The sequence below is a fragment of the Mytilus californianus genome, unplaced genomic scaffold, assembly GCF_021869535.1.
Source record: "Mytilus californianus isolate M0D057914Y unplaced genomic scaffold, xbMytCali1.0.p SCAF_7, whole genome shotgun sequence".
Lineage (NCBI taxonomy): Eukaryota > Metazoa > Mollusca > Bivalvia > Mytilida > Mytilidae > Mytilus > Mytilus californianus.
This window is the reverse complement of record NW_026262723.1, coordinates 85,406,394-85,429,185: the sequence shown is the minus strand read 5'-3', so window position 1 is coordinate 85,429,185 and position 22,792 is coordinate 85,406,394. Positions and strand designations below refer to the sequence as shown.

Here is a 22,792-nt window from a genome sequence, read left to right as displayed (position 1 = left end):
AGGCAGACAAGGCAATTGCAATATAACCCCTCTCCTAAAGTGGAGGTATATGATAATGTACATTAACAGATTTGTGGCTAAAAGTCATCATACTGTTAACTTGGCTTAAAATACTCAGGATTAAAACTCATACTAAAAGCAATATGAATTAAAAAGATGTCGTACCAAAAACATAAAGGAGACACCAACAGAATTTAAGTTCACAAAAACTGTCATCTAAAAGTCACCGTATGGCCATCCATCATTAATTCTTATCATGATAAACTGATCATAATAGATAGTTTTCGAATGATGAAATTTGAGTTTGAGTTAATAGACCCCATTTTGGCGGGATAAACGGTTGATTTTCTTATTTGACTAACCAAATTGAAACATGCTATACACACAAGTGTGATAAGAGATCCTTACTGGATTGTAGTGATGAATTTGGCAATGCCAAAAGAAATAAAATTTGTTCAGAAAAACCCTTTTTCTAAATTCTAGTGGTCAGTATAACAAATTGAATTTGGCTGATTTATGAAGAGATTTGCACACTTAGACCTCCACAACATGGCAACAAAAGGGAAGTAACTCTTGCTCAAATTGTGTCAATCCAAAACTATCTTCATTCAGCTATAAGGTAGCCACTCTTCCCAGAGAACTTAAATTTTATGCAGAAAGACTTATTTCAAACTCTGCAGCGGACTAATTAAAATCTGGCAATCAACAAACATAACAACATGTATTTTGATTGCTTTTATTATGTAACTATTTTTACAGCGTCTAAACAATTGTATGTTCTGAATATGTTGTAAACATTTATTACCAGTATTAAATGCACATTGATTATTTCATTATCATAAATGCATTACCATTTACATCAGTACATAAACTGAGCGAGCATGCCGTCATCAAAAATAATATTTAAACCAAAACAGAAATGTGAAGTGGCTATGCATGAAGAATGAAATTAAGCTTGATACTATGTTATTAATATTCCTTTTTGGCACTTTACCATAATGAGATTAAGATTGAAAGAATACATTGTAATAAGTTAATACTTTATATGAAATTACAGGAATGTCTAACAAAGCCCTATTGAGATGATATAAATTGATGAACATTTATACAAAGACAGACAAAAAATGAACTGTTTTATAAAAAGAACACATTTCAATAAGACATCTTATCTTTAGAATTGTTTAGTAACTGCTGTTTTAGTGATTTTGTTTTATTTTAACTGGTCTGTTAAAACAAGTAAACGGTCATTTATCACATATTCAGCAAATAAATTTCTTTGCTTCCCTTTTTGTTTCAAATCATGCTCCTACATAAAAGTTTTGAAATTCTTCATTAACAATGTCTATACATTAGGTATTACAGAATTAGGTTTTTAAAAGGAAGAACATAAATTCCAGTGACTCGTTTAACCAAACATTTTACAAGTGAAACAAATTGTAAGTTATACTGATATGTTTATGACTTTCAAGTATTTTTCTTGTTAGATTTTTGTGAAAAGAGTTGCAGAAATCTATTAAAAATATTCAGATAGTCCAAATATTTCCAACATGAGATGCTAATCTGTTTTCAGACTTTCAATAAAAGTTTTTCCATTCTTTGGTGGATATATAATATGCAACCAAGTTTTCTAGAAAAAAAAATCTTGCATTGGAAGTAACAAATCAATTTGATTTTTTTAAATTAAAGCTGATCTGAATTTTTTAATCAAACCTTGTCAATATTCATTGATTGTATTCCTATATATATTCTACTCTATTTTGTGACATGATTGTAGTATAACAACAACTTGTATAAATATCACAACCTGGTTTAATTTAGTATAAAAATACAGGTATGTACATCATTCTAATCATTTAATTAAAAATATCAACTATACATGTGTACTGAAGTTACAAAAACTTATCTAAATGTACTGTAAATTAGAAGTTGCAAAACTTATCTAAAAATGTACAATAAATAATGCCAGTAAGTTACAACAATTATCTAAAAATGTTAATCACATATCAAATTGTGGTATCATTTTTTTCAAAAAAACAAACTCTAATCAATCAATGAAATCTTCCTATCTTCCTATAAGTAAAAGTTACCATCTTCCCATGGCATGACGCCTGCCTTTGTGGACTGGTGGACCTGGTAGCATACTTCCCCAAGTGTTGTGGTGTATTCAATCAAAGCCAGGTCATACTAAAATCTTAAAAAGTTGGAATTTATTGCTTTAAGCATGCTGAGCATGTAAAAATTGGATATATGACTCTTTCCAGTCTTGTTCTCACTAGATAAAAACATAAAATTTGATAATTGTATCCCTTACTGTCAGTGTTAAATAATAATGTCAGTCTAAAGTCCTAAACCTAATCATAAAGACATGGACTCCTATACATGACAAATATCTTCTTTTTTAAAATTTTCATCAGCATTTTGTTAAGAAAAGGGTGTCTGACAAAAATATGAGCTGTGCCCTTGAAAATCAAACATTAACTTTAGCCATATAGCAACCAGAAACTATTTTTAAATTTCTAGATTTTTTAGATTTTTTTGTGAAAATTACTTCTGTCAGAACAACTCTTGAATAATAAACAAAGAAACAACAAAAAATGGTAAAATTAGGTCGACATATCAGAAAATATCTAACAAAAAAATTACTTAATTGTATGTTCTGAACAAAGCAGCAGAACTTGATAATAAAAAAAATATAAACAAACACCTTGACTATCAATAGTTAGTAAAATAGGTGGCCCAAAACATCATGCCAGTGGTATCCCCTTTAAAGTAAAAATTACACAGTAATCTTTCTAAAAAATATGCTTTATCCAACTCTCCTACATACTTCAGTTCTAAAAAAAAAAAAAGACAGAAGTTTTATAATACTTCATGTTTAACTATCTCTATTTATCAATGAAAATAAAAAATAAAATACAAATTTTATGTGACATGAGACAAACTTTTATGATATCAAGATAAAAAATTCAATTTACAAAAATTTAGTTTGATGCAGAATTGGAATATAAATCTCTACAAGGATCAGATCTGAATATCTCAGTGCATACTACAATTCAAATACATAAATTAAAAAGTAATTTGAATAAAAGAATAAAATAACATGCATAAAAGTTATACATTGAAAAATACATTGCTAAAATATCAAGACTCTAAACTGCATACTTGCTAAAAGTTATGATTTGAAAAATACATTGCTATAAGTAAGTTAAAAAATGTGCCTCGACTTCATAGATAACATTTATAATACATGTAATTATAACATTACTCTGTAATTACAACTGAAATAATACTCCCATCATAATTCTAGGTGGGAATTATAAAATGTTCATTATAATATAGTATATATCAAAGTATAATTTTTCAACATATCTAAAATGTCTACCATATTCTTAAACAATTATAGAAAGAAATGTTAATAAATTTATATTAATATCAAAGCGATAATATTTTGAAAAATAAACTTTGGAGCATATTGAATTTAATGGGGGAATTACTAAACACATCAATATGATGTGTCGATTTCCTTGTTACACATTTTTGTAATCATCTACAAAAAAAATACACACACAAGATATGACATGCAATTTTTTAATCATGTATTTCTTTCAACATGCTGCCTTTCAATGGTTCACATTTTATTTAATTTTTTGTTCGTTTTATTGCGTTTCAAATTAAATTCTTCACCGGAAAATCTGGGAAAACATTGACAGAATATTTTTCAATTGTATTAGCTTTTTAAATTTCTATACTTCATCAAAAACTTTAACATATCTGGCTTATCCCTGTTGAAAAGGTCTTTTTGATAAGTCTTAAACAGGAAAAAAGAAACTTAAAAATAAAGCAAACACACTGTTAAATATCACATATGAATTTAATTCATTGTAAAGCTTTATACTTATGTTGAGTATTTTACATCAATATTCTTTCTTGCAAAAGTTCAGAGACGACATTCTCTGTATTTAATTGTTTGATCCACAGAAAAATAAAATCGTTCTATAGAAAGATTTGTCATGTATATACAGTTCACTATCATACATTTGCAGATACACAACAATATTTATAACAGGAATAAAAGCACCTTAACAATGGTTCAATATGAACATTTCCATGAGATCTAATCTAAAAACAACACTGAGTTAGCATACTTTTCTACTTGATATACTAAATTAAGAAGAAAAAATTGTCAATACACTAAAACTAAAGATACAGTTCATCAGACAATACAATAAAATCAAACTGGTTCATCAAATTATATTAAACTATTGTTGGTAAAAATTCCAAAGAAGCTAATACATATATCTATATTTTAAAAATTTGTCGAAAAATAATTTCTTAATTAAAAAAAAATCATCTCTAAACTGCTTACTTGCTAAAATAATTAATCTTAGGCCATATGAAATTAACTAACTGGTACTCGGATACTGGATTCTTAAAAAAAAAGTTTGGGAGGATAGTTGGTATTTTTTCTACCATAAATTGGAGTTCTGAATGTGGTCATATTTTGGTTGATTTTGTGTCCTGTGTTGAAAGTGAAACACACACTTACAAAACATTTACACACAAAAATAAATAAATTAAAATGCATACATTTTAATTGTACAATGTATAGTATTTTTTACACCTCATATAACATTATGAATGTTTGGTATGTGGTTTTCTTTCACTTGATAGTTTTACTGAAACTTTTACAAAATTCAATCAACAGATTTGTACCCAATTTTCATCCAAGGAAATCAATTAATTTCCCAACATGCATCTGTAAGTGAGATTCAGAAAATTAATCACATAGGGTCTAAGGTATTAATAATTAAAACCTGTCATAATTCAGTCACTTAATTCTTTTTCTAACCAGTCTGGTATCCTATACTTGTGTTTGCTTAGAAGTTTGGATAGTGCTACATTATTTTTTCTGTAAAACTGTTCTAAGAACTCTATTGATGTTTCGTTCATCGGTGGGTAATGCCGACCTTTACCTCGACCCAAGCACTCACTTTTGTTGGCTGACGAAACTTGGCAGAAAAACCCTTTCTTTGGATCAAACCTGTCGAAAAGAAAATAAATTCGGTTACATTTGACAATATCTAAGCATTTCCCCCTTACACAAAACTTGCAGCCATTTTGAATGATTTAAAAGGGTATCTTTGAAGATAAACTATTTTCATGAAGAATCCAAAATAAAATTAATGTTCTCCTAGCATCATACTTGTAAGGTGTTTTAAAAAGTGTCAAAATAATAATATTCTGTCTGCCTTTTACATGGTTTCCAATGATTTATATGATCCTTAAAAAAATAATTCAAGTTTCAATGAAATCAAAAGCTTGATTGCTATTATGGACAGCATTTTTGTTATGAAGTAACACAACTCTGCTGATGTTGTAAGAGTATTGCCAGCATGTCTGATTCTATTCTATTTATGTTTTTCAAAATCTTCAAATTAGAAATGTTAACAATTGAACATCAACAAGTGATGATAAGGATTAATAAATATCATTAGATTACAAAATATTCTCAGACAAGGTTATCAAACATTACTACAAAATTAAATTTTTTTTTTATGTTTAATGGTTGTCATGGAAGTACATGCTGTTTTTGTACTTTGAAAGCCATATAGTATCTTTTATCTTGTGAAATGTCTAATGAACTCAGGACTGAAGTCATAAAATATTATTCACAAATAAGCAGCTGTACCAAAAGCACATGATACACCTGTCTTGTGCATATTGAAGATGTTGCCAAAAAATTTTCACAACCAAAACCAAGCCTGCATTTACCAATCCCAACAATACTATAAAGTTGGTAGTAATTTGATCACAGCATACTAGAGCTAGTTAAAATGGCCTTAAATCTGACAGTATAAGTCCATAACTCTGAAATGACAAATCAACACAAATTTTGAAATCAAACGACATCTTTTTTTGCCAATTCCAATAATCATGATAATAGTGTAAAGTTTCCGGTAAATTCATCTGAACATACTCAAGTATCAATGTGAAAATTTACTTAAATCTGCATAAAATTCTGTATCTCTGGAACAACAATCCGGAGAGTTTTCAAAATTGAAAGGGAGCTTCCTTTTATTAATCTCAACATGTCTTAAGTATTGAAGAAATCAATCCCAGATAATTGGAGTAAGTGCACATAAAGTTCCATAACTCTGGAATGACATAAATTAAAATCATGAAAACTGAAAGAAAGGTTACTTTGACCAATTCTAGCCTGTGATAACATTGCAGGAAAAAGTATCAGAGAAAAGTTGAGAAATTGTAAAACATTTGTAAAAGTCCAATTTTCCATTAATAAAGTCCCATAACTCTTGAATGACAAAATTTGAAAATTGTCAAAATCGAAAGGGTGCATTCTTACATCAATCCTACTGTTATCTTAAAATCAAATGAAAAGTAGTTAAAGCAAATTTGAGTTATTATACAAATATTGACATATGGATGGATGGATGGATAGATAGATGGACAGAGGTACTACGGTATATCATAATATGTAATATCTAAGACAGATGTATAAAAATCTTTGGATATAATTCTGCTCTACCTACCTTAAATAGTCATTATAATCATAATGGGGCTCTATATGTAAAAATCTTTGGACATTGTGCTCTTCCTACCTTAAATAGTCATTATAATCATAATGGGGCTCTATATGTAAAAATCTTTGGACATTGTGCATCACAGCTACTGGATTACTTTTTAAACGACCTCCATCAATTATAAAAATCTAAAATAAAATTGACATAATAAGTATTCTTATGTAGTCAATAATCTAACAATGGTCATCATAAAGGTATGTAAATTCTTCTTTTTAACACAAATTAATCAATTTTATTGCACCTTTACTGTTAACAATTAACCAATCTGCAACTTCAATTAAGTATCCCAATATATTAGTTATTGAATATCTTGGGAAAACATTCAGTAGATAAAGATAGATACATTAAAATTGTTTTATCCAGAGTCAAATGTTGACCAGAATACTGTTAGTTTTTACCTATATTGTATATAATTTTATTAAAGTATCACTGAACCGTGAAATTGATGACCTTTTGGAAACCTGATTCTTAAATATTTGTAACCTAAGTTTGCAGATTTTTAAGCTTACAGGGCTAAAATGTAAACCAGTTTAAATGTACATGTAAAAACAAAATAGTTCCTACGCATAGGTGTAAATATCAAACTATGTAGTCAGTTTCTATAATACGGTGCTTGTTTGTATTGTAAACTAAATTATTTCACTTACCTGTCTGGAGGGAAAAAATTCTAACCATTTTTGTAAATGCTGAACATATATTCCAGGTATAAGTGACCTATTGCGTAATTCTCTCACTTTCCTAGGAGCACTGTCTGGAGCAGTTATGATATCATGAAATGTATAGTTGCCTGCTACCTGATCACCACGAGCTTTCATGTGCTGTAATAAAAGAAAATCCGTCATTGAAACATTAACTAGCTGCAGCAGATTCTTTTAACCACAGCTGAAATCAAGTGTAACCTAATTTTGATGGAAAGCTCTGAGTTTCATTCCCGCCCTAAGTAATATAATCATAGATCATTTATCATCCAACAAATGAATTCTAAGATATAACTTTACAACAAAATGCAATTGAAATGTGTTACAGACAGACATATGGACGGAGGGACAGACAGAGGTAAACCAGTATACCCCCACCTTTGGAGTAGGGGTATAATAAGGAAGCAAAAAATAAAAGTATAACAAACCAAATTTTTTTAAAACTTTCTTTTTCACTTTTAAAGGCTTTAAAAGAATTTCTTTTATTAATATTACATCTTATCATCGCTTACCTGATACCAAGAATATGCCCTTTTGGCAGGATCAATGAGTATACAAATGATTTTTGCTTTTGGCAGTAAGGAATGAACTCTATATGGTACCAATTCCCCGTCAAAATAATTAGCACTTTTCTCAAACAAAAAATCAGAGGTAGCGTTGCCAGGTACTGGGAAAAACTCCATATACCTGAAAAAGAATCAGTGATATTGGTTTTATATTTTGCAAGCAAGAGATCCATTCAGTATATTGCTTTTTACTTGTTGTAGAACATACATGCTAAAAATATTATTTTTCTGCTAATTTGCTATGAATAAAAACAATTATGTGAATTGCCTATCAATGTTAAGTTGGAAGGTCTATCATTAGGATAAGTTCACACCTAGCAACTAAACTTTACAATAAGTAAAATAATGAAGAAACTTTAAGACTGAATGGATTGCAGGACCTATGTGGTGCAGTACATTTCATGTCTGGTTAATATAAGTTAAGACTGGATGCATGGTAGGATCTATGTGATGCAGTACATTTCATAACTGGTTAATATAAGTTAAGACTGGATGCATGGCAGGATCTATGTGGTGCAGTACATTTCATATCTTGTTTATATAAGTTAAGACTGGATGCATGGCAGGCTCTATGTGGTGCAGTACATTTCATATCTGGTAAATATAAGTTAAGACTGCTCTAACCCATTTGTCATGACCTCAATTCTCTTAGTCTCAAATCAATTTATTTTCAATTAAGTTGGTTGAGGGGCCTTGTTTGGTTTTAGGGTCAATTTTGCCTAATTAAGGCATGTTGTAGTGCATTGCTCTTTGGATTTGTTCTTGAAATTTAGCCATATCTTTTACTGACCACTTACTGAGATGCGAAATAAGCATTGACATAAGTCTGAAACAGACAACAGGAAAGACATTCAAAATCTTTTCATAATAATTAATATTCTCAAAATAATCCAAACACGACAATGAAAAGTGAGAATGACAAAATACAGTGTGCATGATAGATTCTGGTCACAGAGTCAAACTAATTAATCTATTCTGTTAGTTGGATAACTGACACACATAAACAGGTCTCCTCATTTAGTATCAAAGATACTATTAGCGTACATTAACTTCTGTTTTTTGACAATTGAGGATAGCAGAATGAGGGCAACAGATGTATAATTTTTTACACTTCTGTTTTTTGACAATTGAGGATAGCAGAATGAGGGCAACAGATGTACAAAATTTACACTTCTGTTTTTGACAATTGAGGATAGCAGAATGAGGGCAACAGATGTATAATTTTTACACTTCTGTTTTTTGACAATTGAGGACAGCAGAATGAGGGCAACAGATGTATAATTTTTACACTTCTGTTTTTTGACAATTGAGGATAGCAGGATGAGGGCAACAGATGTATAATTTTTACACAAGTGGAGAATATCCAATCTTGATTTTTTTTAATGAATCTTATTATTTTTATAAATTAAGATCTGCAAATTGCGCACATCACGGAGCTGACATAAAAAAATTGCTATGAATTATTTTGAATGCTTGGATAATTATTCTAGTAAAAATTGCATTTAGACTTTGGATTTAACAGTGAACTATACTGGGATAGGGATATTGGGGCATGTGTATACATTTACCAAAGAATTAATTGTTCATACAATACATATTAGCTAGAAACTTATGGAAGGATTTTTACACTATTTATGATTCATATTTTAAAAAAATGTACTAGTACTAACCAATCAATGCCTTTGTGGTAATTATTACCATTAAAGAACTGTACTTCTTCAAATGTGTCAGGACTGTTGTAGTTTGCTAAGATAGCTGGGTGTATCTGCAGGAATTTGTATAAAGCTGTTGTACCTTAAAAATAATTATAAATTGCAAGTTGCAATATCAGTACAGAAGGTAAAGCAATATAATTAACAATTTATGTGTAGTAAGATGAGATAGAGCAATTTATTATATACTTAGTAGTAAATACAAGTAAATTGTATGTGTAATACAATCAATGGCAATCATGCTGTATCAGCCAACCGTGATATATCAACCACGGTTGCGAAGGCTTTATCTGTATAACGTCACATAATCGATATCAGTCACTGTTACAAGGGCTTTATCAAACCCCTTATATATGTTTTACGTCATGTCACGTGAAAAAACATATAAATTAGTTGTACGTGAGGTAAATGTATATAATAAAGTGTATATGATATGGCTTTTTCAATATCACACTCTTTATCAACCCTCAACCAATATAATCCCTCGAGCAGAGCTCTTGGGATTATATTGGTGTCTTGGGTTGATACAGCTGTGGTATTGAAAAAGCCATATGATATTCTCTATATATTTGTTATCAACATATGTAATATCTAGGGTTCAAGCAATAAATTTAATATCAAATTATTAAGTATCTTGAGTTAGGGTAAGATATTTAATGCTGAGTTTTGCAAAGGTTGGTGGTCTCAACCAGTATCAAACAAGTGAAATAGCAAGATTTTCGACAATGATATTGCCAATATATTTCAAAAGAATAAGTCATTTTGTAACTTATTTTCAAAAGATCAGTGTGCTAGACAACACCATAACATGAAGATCCTTATGACACCAACAAGTGGGGGTGTAAAAGTCAATACGGACAAGTGTAAATTAGTATTTAGTATAATAAAATCAGTAAAATCATTAATACATTATGCTTTCTGGATTGCTGCATTATCACATTAACTAGATATAGCATTAGCAACTTCATCCAATCTCATCTTCTGCTCAATTTACTAACAAGATGACATAAAATTATTGACTGTAACTTTTTGTGGGATTCATGTCAATTTCCGCTGAACTAGTATACATTTTTGTTTAGGGGCCAGCTGAAGCCCCCCCTACGGGTGTGGGATTTTCTTGTTGTGTTGAAGACCCATTGGTGGTCTTGGGCTGTTTTCTGCTCTTTGGTCGGGTTGTTGTCTCTTTGACACATTCCCTGTTTCCATTCTCAATTTTAATCATCAAATAGTTTACTACCTTTTCTTAAATTCTCACTGAAATCATCTAAAAATTTATGAATTGTGCATAAATTATTGGATGAACAGACAGAAAAGGTGATTAAACATTATCTAATATTGTATCCACATCTTTGCTGACAACATAGTTTAGTTCAATATTGCATATTTCCTTTATGAACTCATCTTGTTCCAGTGTTTGTTCAATTACCAAATGCTATCAACCTTTTGGAATACAAATATGCATTTCTAATACAAGAACTACAGTCATCATAAATTTCATTTGCAGGGGGTATAAATAACATTTTAGCATAAAATATACCACACAGTCACAGTATATAAATAACACATAGCTGAGAGGGTAATAGAGCAGATTATTACCCTGAGAAAACATTGTTAACTGAGGCGAAGCCAAGGTTGACAATGTCTTTTCGAGGGGTAACAATCTGCTCTATCACACTCTCAGATATGTGTTATTTAATTTATTATACTGAATGTTCTGTTATTACTGTCTATTAAACTTCCAATTCAAAGTAATAAACTATGACGTGTCTTGTACATAACAATCATCCATATTTAATAAAGTGCACACTTGACCAAGCGTCTCCGTGAAGGGTAATAGAGTATTTGCCATGGGATAGAGTAAATTATCTCCCTCATATTAACCAACCAAAATCTGGCATTTTGACATGAAGTATAATAAATTTAAATATCCCACAAATTCACAGATTTAAATATCCGTACAAAGCTGCACCAATGATCATTGATACTGAAAGGGTGATACGGGTGATACCACATCTATTACAAGTGTATAACTAACTATACCTGTTTTCTGAGGACCAACAACAAGGAATTTTGGCAATCTATCACAGCTTTTGTTAGCAGACCAGATCTGCATATGTCTTTTATACACACATGGATCCTGAAAAGAGTAATGGTATGACAGTGACAAAAGAGTAAAGGAACAAAATTTGAATGTGTTGTGAATCAGTATATATCTTTCATCCTTATTAAGGCAATCTTACTATCAACAAAACTTTTGTCAAGAATTTGTATACAAAAAGAATATTTCCAAACATACTCTGTGTTTAGGAATGTTAAAGAAAAACCATGAATTCCTGACAGTAGCTGGTACTCATCCAGTATACATACTTCTTATCAAACAGTTGTTTATCTATTGTAGTTTCAATTTTGAATACTTGACTATTCAATTGTTACTTCTCTGTTCCTAATAGAAACTCATTATAATCAATTTATCTAATGGTCTTCCTTCATAATAATGTCTGTTAAGCAGCCATCCATCATCATCATCATCATCATCATCATCATCATCATCATCATCATCATCATCATACTAATGTCAAGATTTAAAATAATCTAGCTATTCACATTTGTAACGTATGACTCCAAATCAGATAAAATTAGCTTTTGAGTTTGAACTTTCATAGAGAATACACAATTTAACCTCTAACCCGGATAGGATAAGCTTTTATCTGTTTAAAAATCAGCCAAGTGCTTTGTAGAGTAGTGGTACTTTATGACAATGATTAAGATATTTAGTCAATGACGCTTTATATTTGGGTACCTTCAACAACATCATTTATTTCTAGCACTGGCCTCTTTAATTCCAGTCAAGGATTATAATTACTGTAAATTCAGAAATACATTTTGTAATTGTGAGGTTTTTATTAATGCGAATAATGCAACTTGAATTGGTGATTATCGCAATAATAAAAACTTGCATTCCGATATCTGATATATATATATTTGTATACAGATTTTCCTGATATAATTAATCTCACATTTTTGTCCATTCTTCAAAAATCGCAATGATAAATGCACACAATAATTTCTGAATTTACAGTAATATTCAGTTTTTATTCTTACCTGCCACACTGGTTCTTTATCTTCAGGATACATCTCAAAATATTTAATGCCCATTTCTAATGGTGTTACCTGCTTCAGCTGCAGATTTGTCCAGCATTTAACAAATTTTATTACACTTTCAAATGTATACAAAGCTAGTCTGTCATTTGCATAATTACCCATATGAGTCATGTAAATGTTTATCTATAATAAAAAGTCATACAATTTAGTTTAAAAACAAAGTAAGACATAACTGCTCATTTAGTTCTCTTGTGTATTTAATTAAACACATTTTATGTACCTGTATGTTCATTTCACTTATGTCACGGTTATACTTTCAACATCATAGAAAATATATGATACCATTTCTGTCTCCAAATCAAATCTTTAAATCTACAAAAATTTTACAGATTAAATGTTTTTTTGTGTATTTTTCAAATTTATTCAACCACTTCCTTAAGTATATGTATACCCAGATAATATTGCCATGACATTATTTTTTTTTGGTCACAAGCCTCCAAAATCGTGTCTTCACTGAGTCAGTTTCTAGTATTATATATCTTTATACAGGAAGTTCGCCATTTTTAATGTCAATAGCCACAGTGATGCTGATGAACATTGTTTTGATCAATTCTGTCACATATTTCAATATAATAATTTAGCAGTTACGACATCTGATGTGTTGGTGCAAAAGTATATGTACAAGATATTCTCATAAAAAAGAAACCATAAACACAAATTATTTTGGGGGCATTTGATAGTCCAAAAACATTTTTATCAGTTAAAACAAGTGAACTATGATAAAATTTATTAGAAAGTAAATGACAGACATTCTGTGAGTCTCTTGAATTATGGTGTATCTAAAAATAATGGAACTTACAGGATTATATAGGAATGTTTTGAAGAGTTCTCCCCCTTGTATACTGTCATCTAACTTTTTCCTTCCACCAGGATAAGTATCAATGTATAATGTTTTAGTAAAGAGACCACATGTTTGACGAGGTAGCACCTGAAAAGTTTAACAGAATATTAGTAAAATCTATTATCAAGTATAAGTTAAATTATATAGCACATCAAAATAATAAAACATACAATACGAACTTACTTTTTATCAAAATTGTTGCATTTGTCAAGGCTATCATTACTTTTTTCAAATATTATATATTTCCGACAATAAAGTGTTGTGAGTATTTTTGTGTAGATTTAGTTCTCCAAAATGAACAGGAATATGAATATTCAAACAATATTGACTAAATAGAACATTTGTAGAAGAAAGTAGCTACATTATATTAACATGACATACACAATTAGTATTGATGCATGTTTAATGATTGATATTGCAAAGTTTAGACAAAATATTAATTTCTTTTTTACTTACCATAACCCCTTTATGAATGAATCCCCGCCTCTTCCACGAAGGATAAAGTCGAGGATATTCCTCTGTACTAGTTACTCGTATATCCCACACATTTTTCCATGCTTGGTAGAGTGGTTCATGTACAGGATAGACACCGGAATGATGGGGAGCAACAGCATACTGATGCATCACTGGTATATTGTGTTCCTGTAAATAACAACACATGTTTACTGCCAGCCACTTTAACATTTGTTTGCCATAGCCAAACTGATCTTTTAGAAATTAAACACTAAACAGTTTTTTTGTTAGTTAAAATAATCAAAGTGATTAAAATCAATGATGGAAAGATTGGAGGAGTTCTGTGCATAATTTCAAACAATATTTAGCCTTCCATTGAGATATGGTGCTTCACAAAAATAAACATGATATAGCACTATTGCTGCATTTCTTCACAATGTGTTAAACATGTGTCTCTTTCAGGAGGTCAATCAATTCTCATAAAATTTCTTTTAAATTTAAATTTTATGTTTTTATCAAATCATGTTCACAGTTAAAAGTATTAAGTTTACATTTTTTTCAAATACCAAATAAAGGTTCATTGTAAGAAGTTGGGATTCCATTTATCAATAACATATAAAGCTGTTATCAAATCAAAATATATCAAAGAGTACTGCTCAAGTCAGTCAACTTTGCTGAAAAATGTGTTTTATTCATTATTAAACTCTCAAAAAAAGGAAATGTAAGGGAGCAACCATTTAACTTCAAGGGGGGGTTATGGTTTTTTGTCGGAGTCAGAAAAAAAAATTTCGAACATTTTTTTTTAGTTTTCGACGCTATCAATCAAATTATTTTTTTTTCAAAATTTAACACTATAAGGTATGGGGAAAATCTGGATTCAGAATATTTTTTTTTGTCATCTGCTTGACCACAATATTTTTTTTCATCAAATTGGGGATCAACATATTTTTCTAGGAAAAAACCATAACCCCCACCCCCCTTGAAGTTAAATGGTCGTTCCCTAATAAAAGTGGTATGAAAAATTTCTTAGAATTTCATGAGATATGTGTCAAGTGTATCCACCCGATATCATTTCTTCTGTTGTAAAAACATCTCAGTTCCTTGTTATTTATTTTATTATAGATTGTTCTTAAAATTAGAGGGAGTTCCTTTGCTACAATCTCATGGAACGGGATAGCCCTGAGATGAGATGCTGCAGAGAAATATCCTGGAGTTTGAGAGACCATTGATTTTCTGTTTATCTCTATTTTCCTTGGCATCGACAATGATGTAGGCTTATGATGTCATACATTTTCTTTAAACATGACCAAAAATAAACCAATATCAATGGAGTATCATGTGAAGAAAAATTATCATATAGAAAGAACAAAGGAAAATTTGAGACAATAGAGATAAATGTCAGTATTTGTTCATTCTGAATAAAGAAAGCAATGATTTTAAACATTTGTTACTTACTTTTGCAAATTGGTAATTTTTAATCATAGAAGTTTCTAATTTAGCTTGGTCAAACTTATGTCCTTGTTCATGTCGCCACATATGACCAAACCACCAAAATTTATTCCTGTACTCTGAAACACAAAAATACAATTGATTTTTATTTCGTTCAAAAGTTTCTCTACAATACAAAAATAGGGTCTTATTTTTAGGACTCTCTGCAGTTTTAAAAAAAATTCACCTACTAAGTACATGTACTATATAGATCTATAACTTCACTACGATGAATGCAAGCATCCCTATTTTCTGAAATTTTTGACAATGTCAAAGTAACAAAAGTCTTATTTATTAGTGTAGAGCTACCATCTATAATTCAGATGCCATGGAGTTTAAGGCAGAATGTAGCTCTTATTGGTCTAGCCTAAGATCTCCTTAAACACACCTCATAAAAAAACATTTATTCTTGCAAAAACTTATCTTAAGTGTACTACTTCCAGTTCTCTCTCTTAGCCTTTTAATTCAAATATTCCTGCAGTCTAACCCAATCATTTGCCTTATAAAGTATTTTCGGTCGTGTTATCTAACAAATATCTTAATGAGCTCTGTGATAATCTAAATGTTTGCATTATTTCTGTATTTCGTGACGAGATTGTTTGTCAACTAATGACTGTTATTATTAAAACCATTATTCCCTTGCTTTTGTCAAGCATATGTAGAGGTGTTGTGTCTTGAAATAATACACCTTATCCATACTTTTCAATTATTTTAACATGCAACAATTTCAAAGTCTCTGCTTGTGGTTGAGATGCTTGGATTTCAATATGAGTTTATGTTATTCAAAATATAAACTTTAACTATGACCATGCTAATAATATTTTATTAAATTCAAAAGCTAATGCTGCTTACAAATTTCTGTTTCTGTCCATTTACATGTACACATGAATTCCATATGATTGGTTATAGAGGGATTGGGTACACTGATAATCAACAGCCAAGGTTTTTCTCTGACTAAATATAACCACATGATTTGGTGTCTTGTAGTCAAAGAACCCAATACTAAAAGTCTCCCCATTATGAAGACCATAAATTTGAACATTTTGAGGAGTCCCATGTAAAGCTGATAAATCCAAGACTCATACATTCAAGTTGCAATGATCCCTGAAATGTACTTGTTAAGAACATGTGATACAATCTACCTTATTTAATGTTTATACGAAGACTACAAAATATACTCAACTGTCTTTCTGGAAAGGCACCTACCTAGTATCTTCTGATCACCTGCATTTTCTAAAGAAGTTCCATGTTGATAAAACCAACCAGAAAATCCTAGATTAAAATGGAAGTTGCTGACTTCCTTTTGAAGTCTTTCCTGAGACTTTGCCAAAGCCTGAAAGAAATTCAAAAAGTTGTTGATAAAAATGAGTGTAGATTTAAATCTAATCTTTGCAAATCAAAACAATGAAAAACAACTCTAAGAAAATCTAGCAAATCAGAGTTCTCACTGATTTATTTAATATTAATATTTAGCCAATGAAACATTATAATACTAATTGAAAATCTTAAATTTTACTTCGAACTCTAAACAAAATAATTGAATAAAAAGAAATGTGAAGAAAATGTCACTGATACAGCAACTCAACAGTTTAAACAAAAATTCAAAAAAGTCTTCGGTTTAATGGTGAAGAATGTCGAACTATTTTATTTCTTATAGTTTTTCATCCTAGAAGAGAAAACCTTTTTACCTCTACATCGTCTGCTGTCATTCTGGTGCCAGTTATTCCAACAAATATGTCATCAACATCCACTAGAATGTATCGTTCTAAAGGAAAACTCAGCTTCCCATGTGATAAATATGATATACCATCAATAAATATCATCTGATGTACCCAGAAACTTAAATCATTACCAAAAAAAATTCTCTGTATGCCATCTAATGTTCCACGATCTAGCAAAGCACAAACAACTGTAGAATTATCAGGTATGTAACGAGAATTTAAATATGGAGGTGGTGCTAGTTTTGCGTAAGACAAAGGTTCATAAGTAGAATGATTGTATTCAAACACAACCCAATCATCTTCTTCGATATTATCTAAAACTGTTTCTCCTGGTTTTGTTATTCGCCATATATCAGTGAATGCATTTAAGCGATAGTCTTTAACTGCAACATTGTACCTTAATATCAATGGCAAACCTGGTACTTTTTCTTTTTCAATGCCGTACTCGTCAGCAGAGTGTACAAAAATTATCATTCCAACTTTATAATCTTGACAGTATTTATCTAACAACTGTCTGTTCCAATTATCCATGTTGACATATGCTTCAAGACTTTCAAAAATAATTACAGCAAATCGTCCTTTATCGGCATGGGTAAGAGTAGGTAAATTGTGACCTGCGTTTTCTAATTTGTAATCAATACGGGCATATTGGAGAGAACTGGTTATTTGTTTGGCTGCTTTAGAATATTGGGATTCCACAAAAACTAACACTCTAGCACCTATATGAAGTCTTTCTTTTGAAGTATGATCCTTTGGTGTGAACATAGATTTCTGAAGGTTGTTCATACGGCATGTTATGACAGGTTCTGGTGGGTTAGCTATTCGGTGCACTGGACTTGAATTAAGAAAATGATATGTGAAAGCGATAAAAGACAGAAAACTTAAACAAACAACTGCTGAAACTAAAGTCTTAGTTCGTCCCACACGATGTAGTGGAGACCCTCTTAGATAATTTGTCTTCAGTCGCTCCCAAAATCTTTTGAACATCATTTTGGTAATTTTTTATGTCACTTCTAGTTGTATTATATCAAACCATATGCTACAAAAGACTGTTTTAGAACACAGTAGGGTTATGAATTCTTCCATATTTGTAGAAACAGCTTGGTCATTATGGATGACAGAATTCTTTAAATCTAATAGCTTGTTCCAGCACTGCCTCTATCAATCAATATTTTCCAGCAATGCCTCTATTAATTAACTTGTTCCAACACTGCCACTATCAACTAGCTTGTAACAGCACTGCCTCTACCAATTAACCTGTTCCAACACTGCCACTATCAACTAGCTTGTAACAGCACTGCCTCTACCAATTAACCTGTTCCAGCACTGCCACTATCAACTAGCTTGTAACAGCACTGCCTCTATCAATTAACTTGTTCCAGCACTTATTTCTCTATGCATAAATCTCATTATTACAATTATCCTCTGAAAAAAATATAAAACCATATTTAAGCATGTGAATAATTATATCTTAAATTTGACCCACCATTTATATAAAAACAATTTAAGCTAAGGCAGAATTTTAACATACAGTACATTTTAAGTCTTGCTCCTATAAATGTCCCTATGGGACAAGAAGTCCGACTGTAATTAACCCCTGCAGTGATATTACCTATGTAATACCTTGCTGGAAGGTCATGTACATGTTTTATTTTAAGATAACGAGTATTTGCTCTTTCTTCTTCCAAATGCAGTGTTCGTATCTGAGATGCAGCAAGAACTGAATTTCAAAGTCTTTTGTTTCAATATTTATTACTGTTGATTAAACTAGCAATCAAACTCCACTAGAGCAAGTACACTGCCATGAGACTACCTAGACAGTTGAAGTCTAGGCAATCAGACTTGATCTATTACAGTTTTCAATACATGTATATTAGGCAAATACTTGCATTTCACCCTTATGCATAAATGATTATTGATTGTTAGTCATGGTAGTCAAGTTGGTTGGTTGACTACTATGGCTAAAACTTGGTTGATTGCAAGGAACAAACACATACACTTTCATTCAGCCAAATTTTGTTGGATTGGTCCAATGGTTGCAAAGGAGTTTTTTTTTTATTTTATGAAGACACAATAGACTCCTAGTAATGCCCACATGGTCCATAGGGCCAGGTGAGCTAAAAAGAAATAGGATTAAAAATGATTGAAAGCTTCTATCACATCTGAATCTATGTTTTCAGATAATCTGTTTGAGGCTCCTTCTTCATGCAGATTTGTATGGTATTGGACTCATAGTCAAGTGTATGATTCTATTGCAAGGAAATTTACAAGAGCTGTAACTATCATCATTATAATTCCCACACTGCATTATAAAAACATAAAAAGCAGCCATTTTGTTCCTTCATTCTCCACAAAGGACACATATTTGAACAACAAAAATAATATGCTCAGCTGGGCGCAGCTTGATACGACCAACTCTAACAGTTGGCCAAATTTTATGGTCTTATAAAAAAAACGCTTAAAGGGACACATGATAAATGGACAAGTTCAGAAATTCAACTTCTTCATTGTATCTTCAAAAATTTTATAGTGCAGTCTCAGTGTCTGGTTAATGAAGTCATCAGGGCCAAGCAGAACTTCCAAAACAGTGACATTCCCTAAATTGGTCCATTGATTCCTACCCCTGCCTTTAAAGCTATGCGTAATAGTGGATAGAGGCTGGACCTTTTTGATCTAACTTGTGAGCATGACGGGAAATAACATCTATTTTCTAAAGGAGAAAAATGAAATTTTCAAGAGAAAATAAGTTTCCTCAATTATTAATTGCTATTTCCCTGGACGATTATATGGTGTTTCAGTTCATATATAGGAAATATTAGTGGACTAAATACATTGTGTACTCAACATTTCTCCAATCATGCCAATATAGTGGAGGAATAATATTAAAACAGAATGGTGGGGCAGTCAAAAATCAACACAGTGATAAAATCAGATATTAAAAAGTTGCCCATCACCTTTGTTAATGTTTGTTCAGCGAAATTGTTGTTCTCTACATTCAATGATTTCTTTAGATTGAAGAAAATACGAATTTCAGGCAAGTACTCTTTTTCTATTTAATACAAATTGTTTTTGAAATTATCCATATCGAATTTACAACAATGGGGGGTCTAATTTCTAATGTAGTTGTCTTTTAGTGGGAATTCCTCTGCCTTTTCCAATCAAAATGTCATAATTCAATGCCTTTGGTGCACAGGAAAAAATTATAAACATGGACAGTTTACCACGAAAACCACTACAGTGCTTCCATGAATGACAATATGCAAGACCGGTCAAAGTACTTCTATTTCTACTTCTACTGGATAATGGCCACAATCAACAAACTGAATATTTTGCCACTACTTCGGTGCGCATACGGACCCCCTAAAGTCAAAGTATTACCAACATACTTTGATATGTGGTTTTGGTATTGATGGTGACGGACGTCTTTTTATATTGTGCTCCAATTTGAAGAATTACTTGTGGTGTTGGCGTTTATTTGTTACAGGAACATATCAATAACATTGCATAATAACACTGGCGTGATCAATTTTACCTTTTAAAAAACGTATTTCTCCGATTTTTAGAAAGATTAACTTTTTACATGTGACCCGCCAAAAAAAAAAAGTGAGAAAACATGGCGGCCCTTGGCTGAGAAAGAAGTTTTTGCAGTCCACACACTACTCTAAGATTTTACTTAATAATTTATCTTAATGTAAATATAATACTTGACATTTTAATAGTAAAGTCTTAAATCCAGAAACTTTTACTGCGAAGATATCCAAAAGCTTCGAAGCTGTGATCCTGTATCAGTGTGAGGCCCTAGCTACATTAGAACTTTTAGCATATAGATAGTTCTTAGATATTTCCGTCTACCGGTAGAAACATTTTATTACTTGCATATAGCCGTAATTTAATTTTATCGACACCAAATATACTTTTATCTGTGTGTGTTTGTGCTTACGCTTGACTTTACCTTAAACCTAACTCGCTATCTGCACCTCAGCTTTCCATATATACTCTTATACCTGTGTAACCAATTACTAATGACGGATAAAAAGCTTCTTAAATATTTGAGAAAAAGTTTTGAGCCACCAAACGGAGTACAAATACTCACTCCAGTAGTTCTCACAGATAGTAAGGGGAAATATTTACAAGCACAGTGTAGCTTACCTGTCGAAACCAGTATCAGATGGTGGGACAAATCTGGCCGTAACTCAAAACAAGGACTGAAGTGGTTACCTGATAACTTAGAAACAGAAATAGCACTAATAGGCAACATTTCACTCTACATATGGGTTGGCACATGCGATCTCACTGAATACAACCATCCCTATATTAAACTGAGACAAGATCCCAAAGAAATTGTTCAATCTGTGACAAATAATTTCCAGAAAATTGCTCAAATTCTTAAGAATCACCCAGCTTGTAAATTAACTTTTTTTGAAATACCACCCTACTCAATATATGGTTGGAACTCTTGTCACTCACATCCCGACGTTAAACAGTTTATTGATCAGGACATCACTCTTGTCAAACATATTCTTCAGATTAATGATCATATCAGATATATAAATAACACCTTAGAAACAAGAACCCCAGGATTTTCAATTGATTTATTACACCCTGTAAATACTTCAAAAAAAGACTCAAGCCGGAAAGCAGGTGACCAAGATAATTTCAGTCTATATAGAGACGGGATCCACCCAGATATCAATCTAGCCCGAGTTTGGCTAAGAAAAATTGCGCATAAAGCCAAGACCGACTGTTGGTAGGCTGTTGGCTAGCGGTCAGGGTGGGACCTTCCACAGGTACCGTTGACACAGTATAGCTAGGCTAGGGTGGGACCTTCCACAGTGTCTAGTTATCTGTGTTGCAACAGTCCTACCATACAGGGTTCATTGGTAATATAAACCTGGGTATACAACGTAACAACCAACAATAATGGATCTAGTAAGAAAATCTTTGAGAAAAACCAAAAGTGACAGTAAAATTTCATGTCCAAATGAATATGAGAATAACTACACATTAAATATTGAAAAATCATTAAAGAAAAAACTAGAGTATACTAAAAGATCAGAAATTGAATATGAAAATACAAGGGGTGGTGTGACGGCTAAGTTAGATGCTGTTTCCTTTGAACTCTTTATCCATGCCTGTGAAAAATTCTACAGGGAATCCAATCTGCATGAATTTACCAAAACAATTGCTACTGATAGACAGAGCAACAAAGTACAATATACTTTCCATATAAAGACAAAAGATACAGACCCGTTCATTTATACCATTAATGCATATCTCACAAAATGCTCATTATTGATAAACAGGAGAAATACACAATATTTCATAAACAATGATGTGAATCATATACATAAGATTATGTCAAACACAACAATTCAAGGAGCAAAAGTGAATGTTGAACTTTTGAACAAAAATTTAGCCTCCAAATTAGAGACAGCATTAGAGTCCATTGATAATTCAAAATCATCTTTAGAACCAACATCAGCCATATCTAACCTCCATAATGCTGTTGAAAAATGTCACAAATGTAATAGAACTTGCAAATCTAGAGC

General features: G+C 31.3%; 1 protein-coding gene across 3 annotated transcripts in view; it reads right to left on the bottom strand.

Annotated features, from left to right (window-relative positions):
• Window positions 1-722: 722 nt before the first annotated feature.
• LOC127707701 (bifunctional heparan sulfate N-deacetylase/N-sulfotransferase-like) overlaps window positions 723-22,792 on the bottom strand; it is a 39,204-nt gene continuing 17,134 nt past the window's right edge. For 2 of the 3 annotated variants that reach the window (XM_052212381.1, XM_052212378.1), the window contains exons 2-13: window positions 17,211-18,668; window positions 16,729-16,855; window positions 15,490-15,602; window positions 14,038-14,223; window positions 13,540-13,668; window positions 12,681-12,863; window positions 11,619-11,715; window positions 9,537-9,660; window positions 7,813-7,987; window positions 7,250-7,420; window positions 6,621-6,730; window positions 723-5,041 (exon numbers count right to left, since the gene is read on the bottom strand). In XM_052212381.1, the coding sequence (XP_052068341.1) occupies window positions 4,825-5,041; window positions 6,621-6,730; window positions 7,250-7,420; window positions 7,813-7,987; window positions 9,537-9,660; window positions 11,619-11,715; window positions 12,681-12,863; window positions 13,540-13,668; window positions 14,038-14,223; window positions 15,490-15,602; window positions 16,729-16,855; window positions 17,211-18,233 (2,655 nt within the window). In that variant the 5' untranslated portion in view covers window positions 18,234-18,668 and the 3' untranslated portion in view covers window positions 723-4,824. The remainder of the gene's footprint in view (window positions 5,042-6,620; window positions 6,731-7,249; window positions 7,421-7,812; window positions 7,988-9,536; window positions 9,661-11,618; window positions 11,716-12,680; window positions 12,864-13,539; window positions 13,669-14,037; window positions 14,224-15,489; window positions 15,603-16,728; window positions 16,856-17,210; window positions 18,669-22,792) is intronic. The other variant, XM_052212379.1, reaches the window with a different exon arrangement.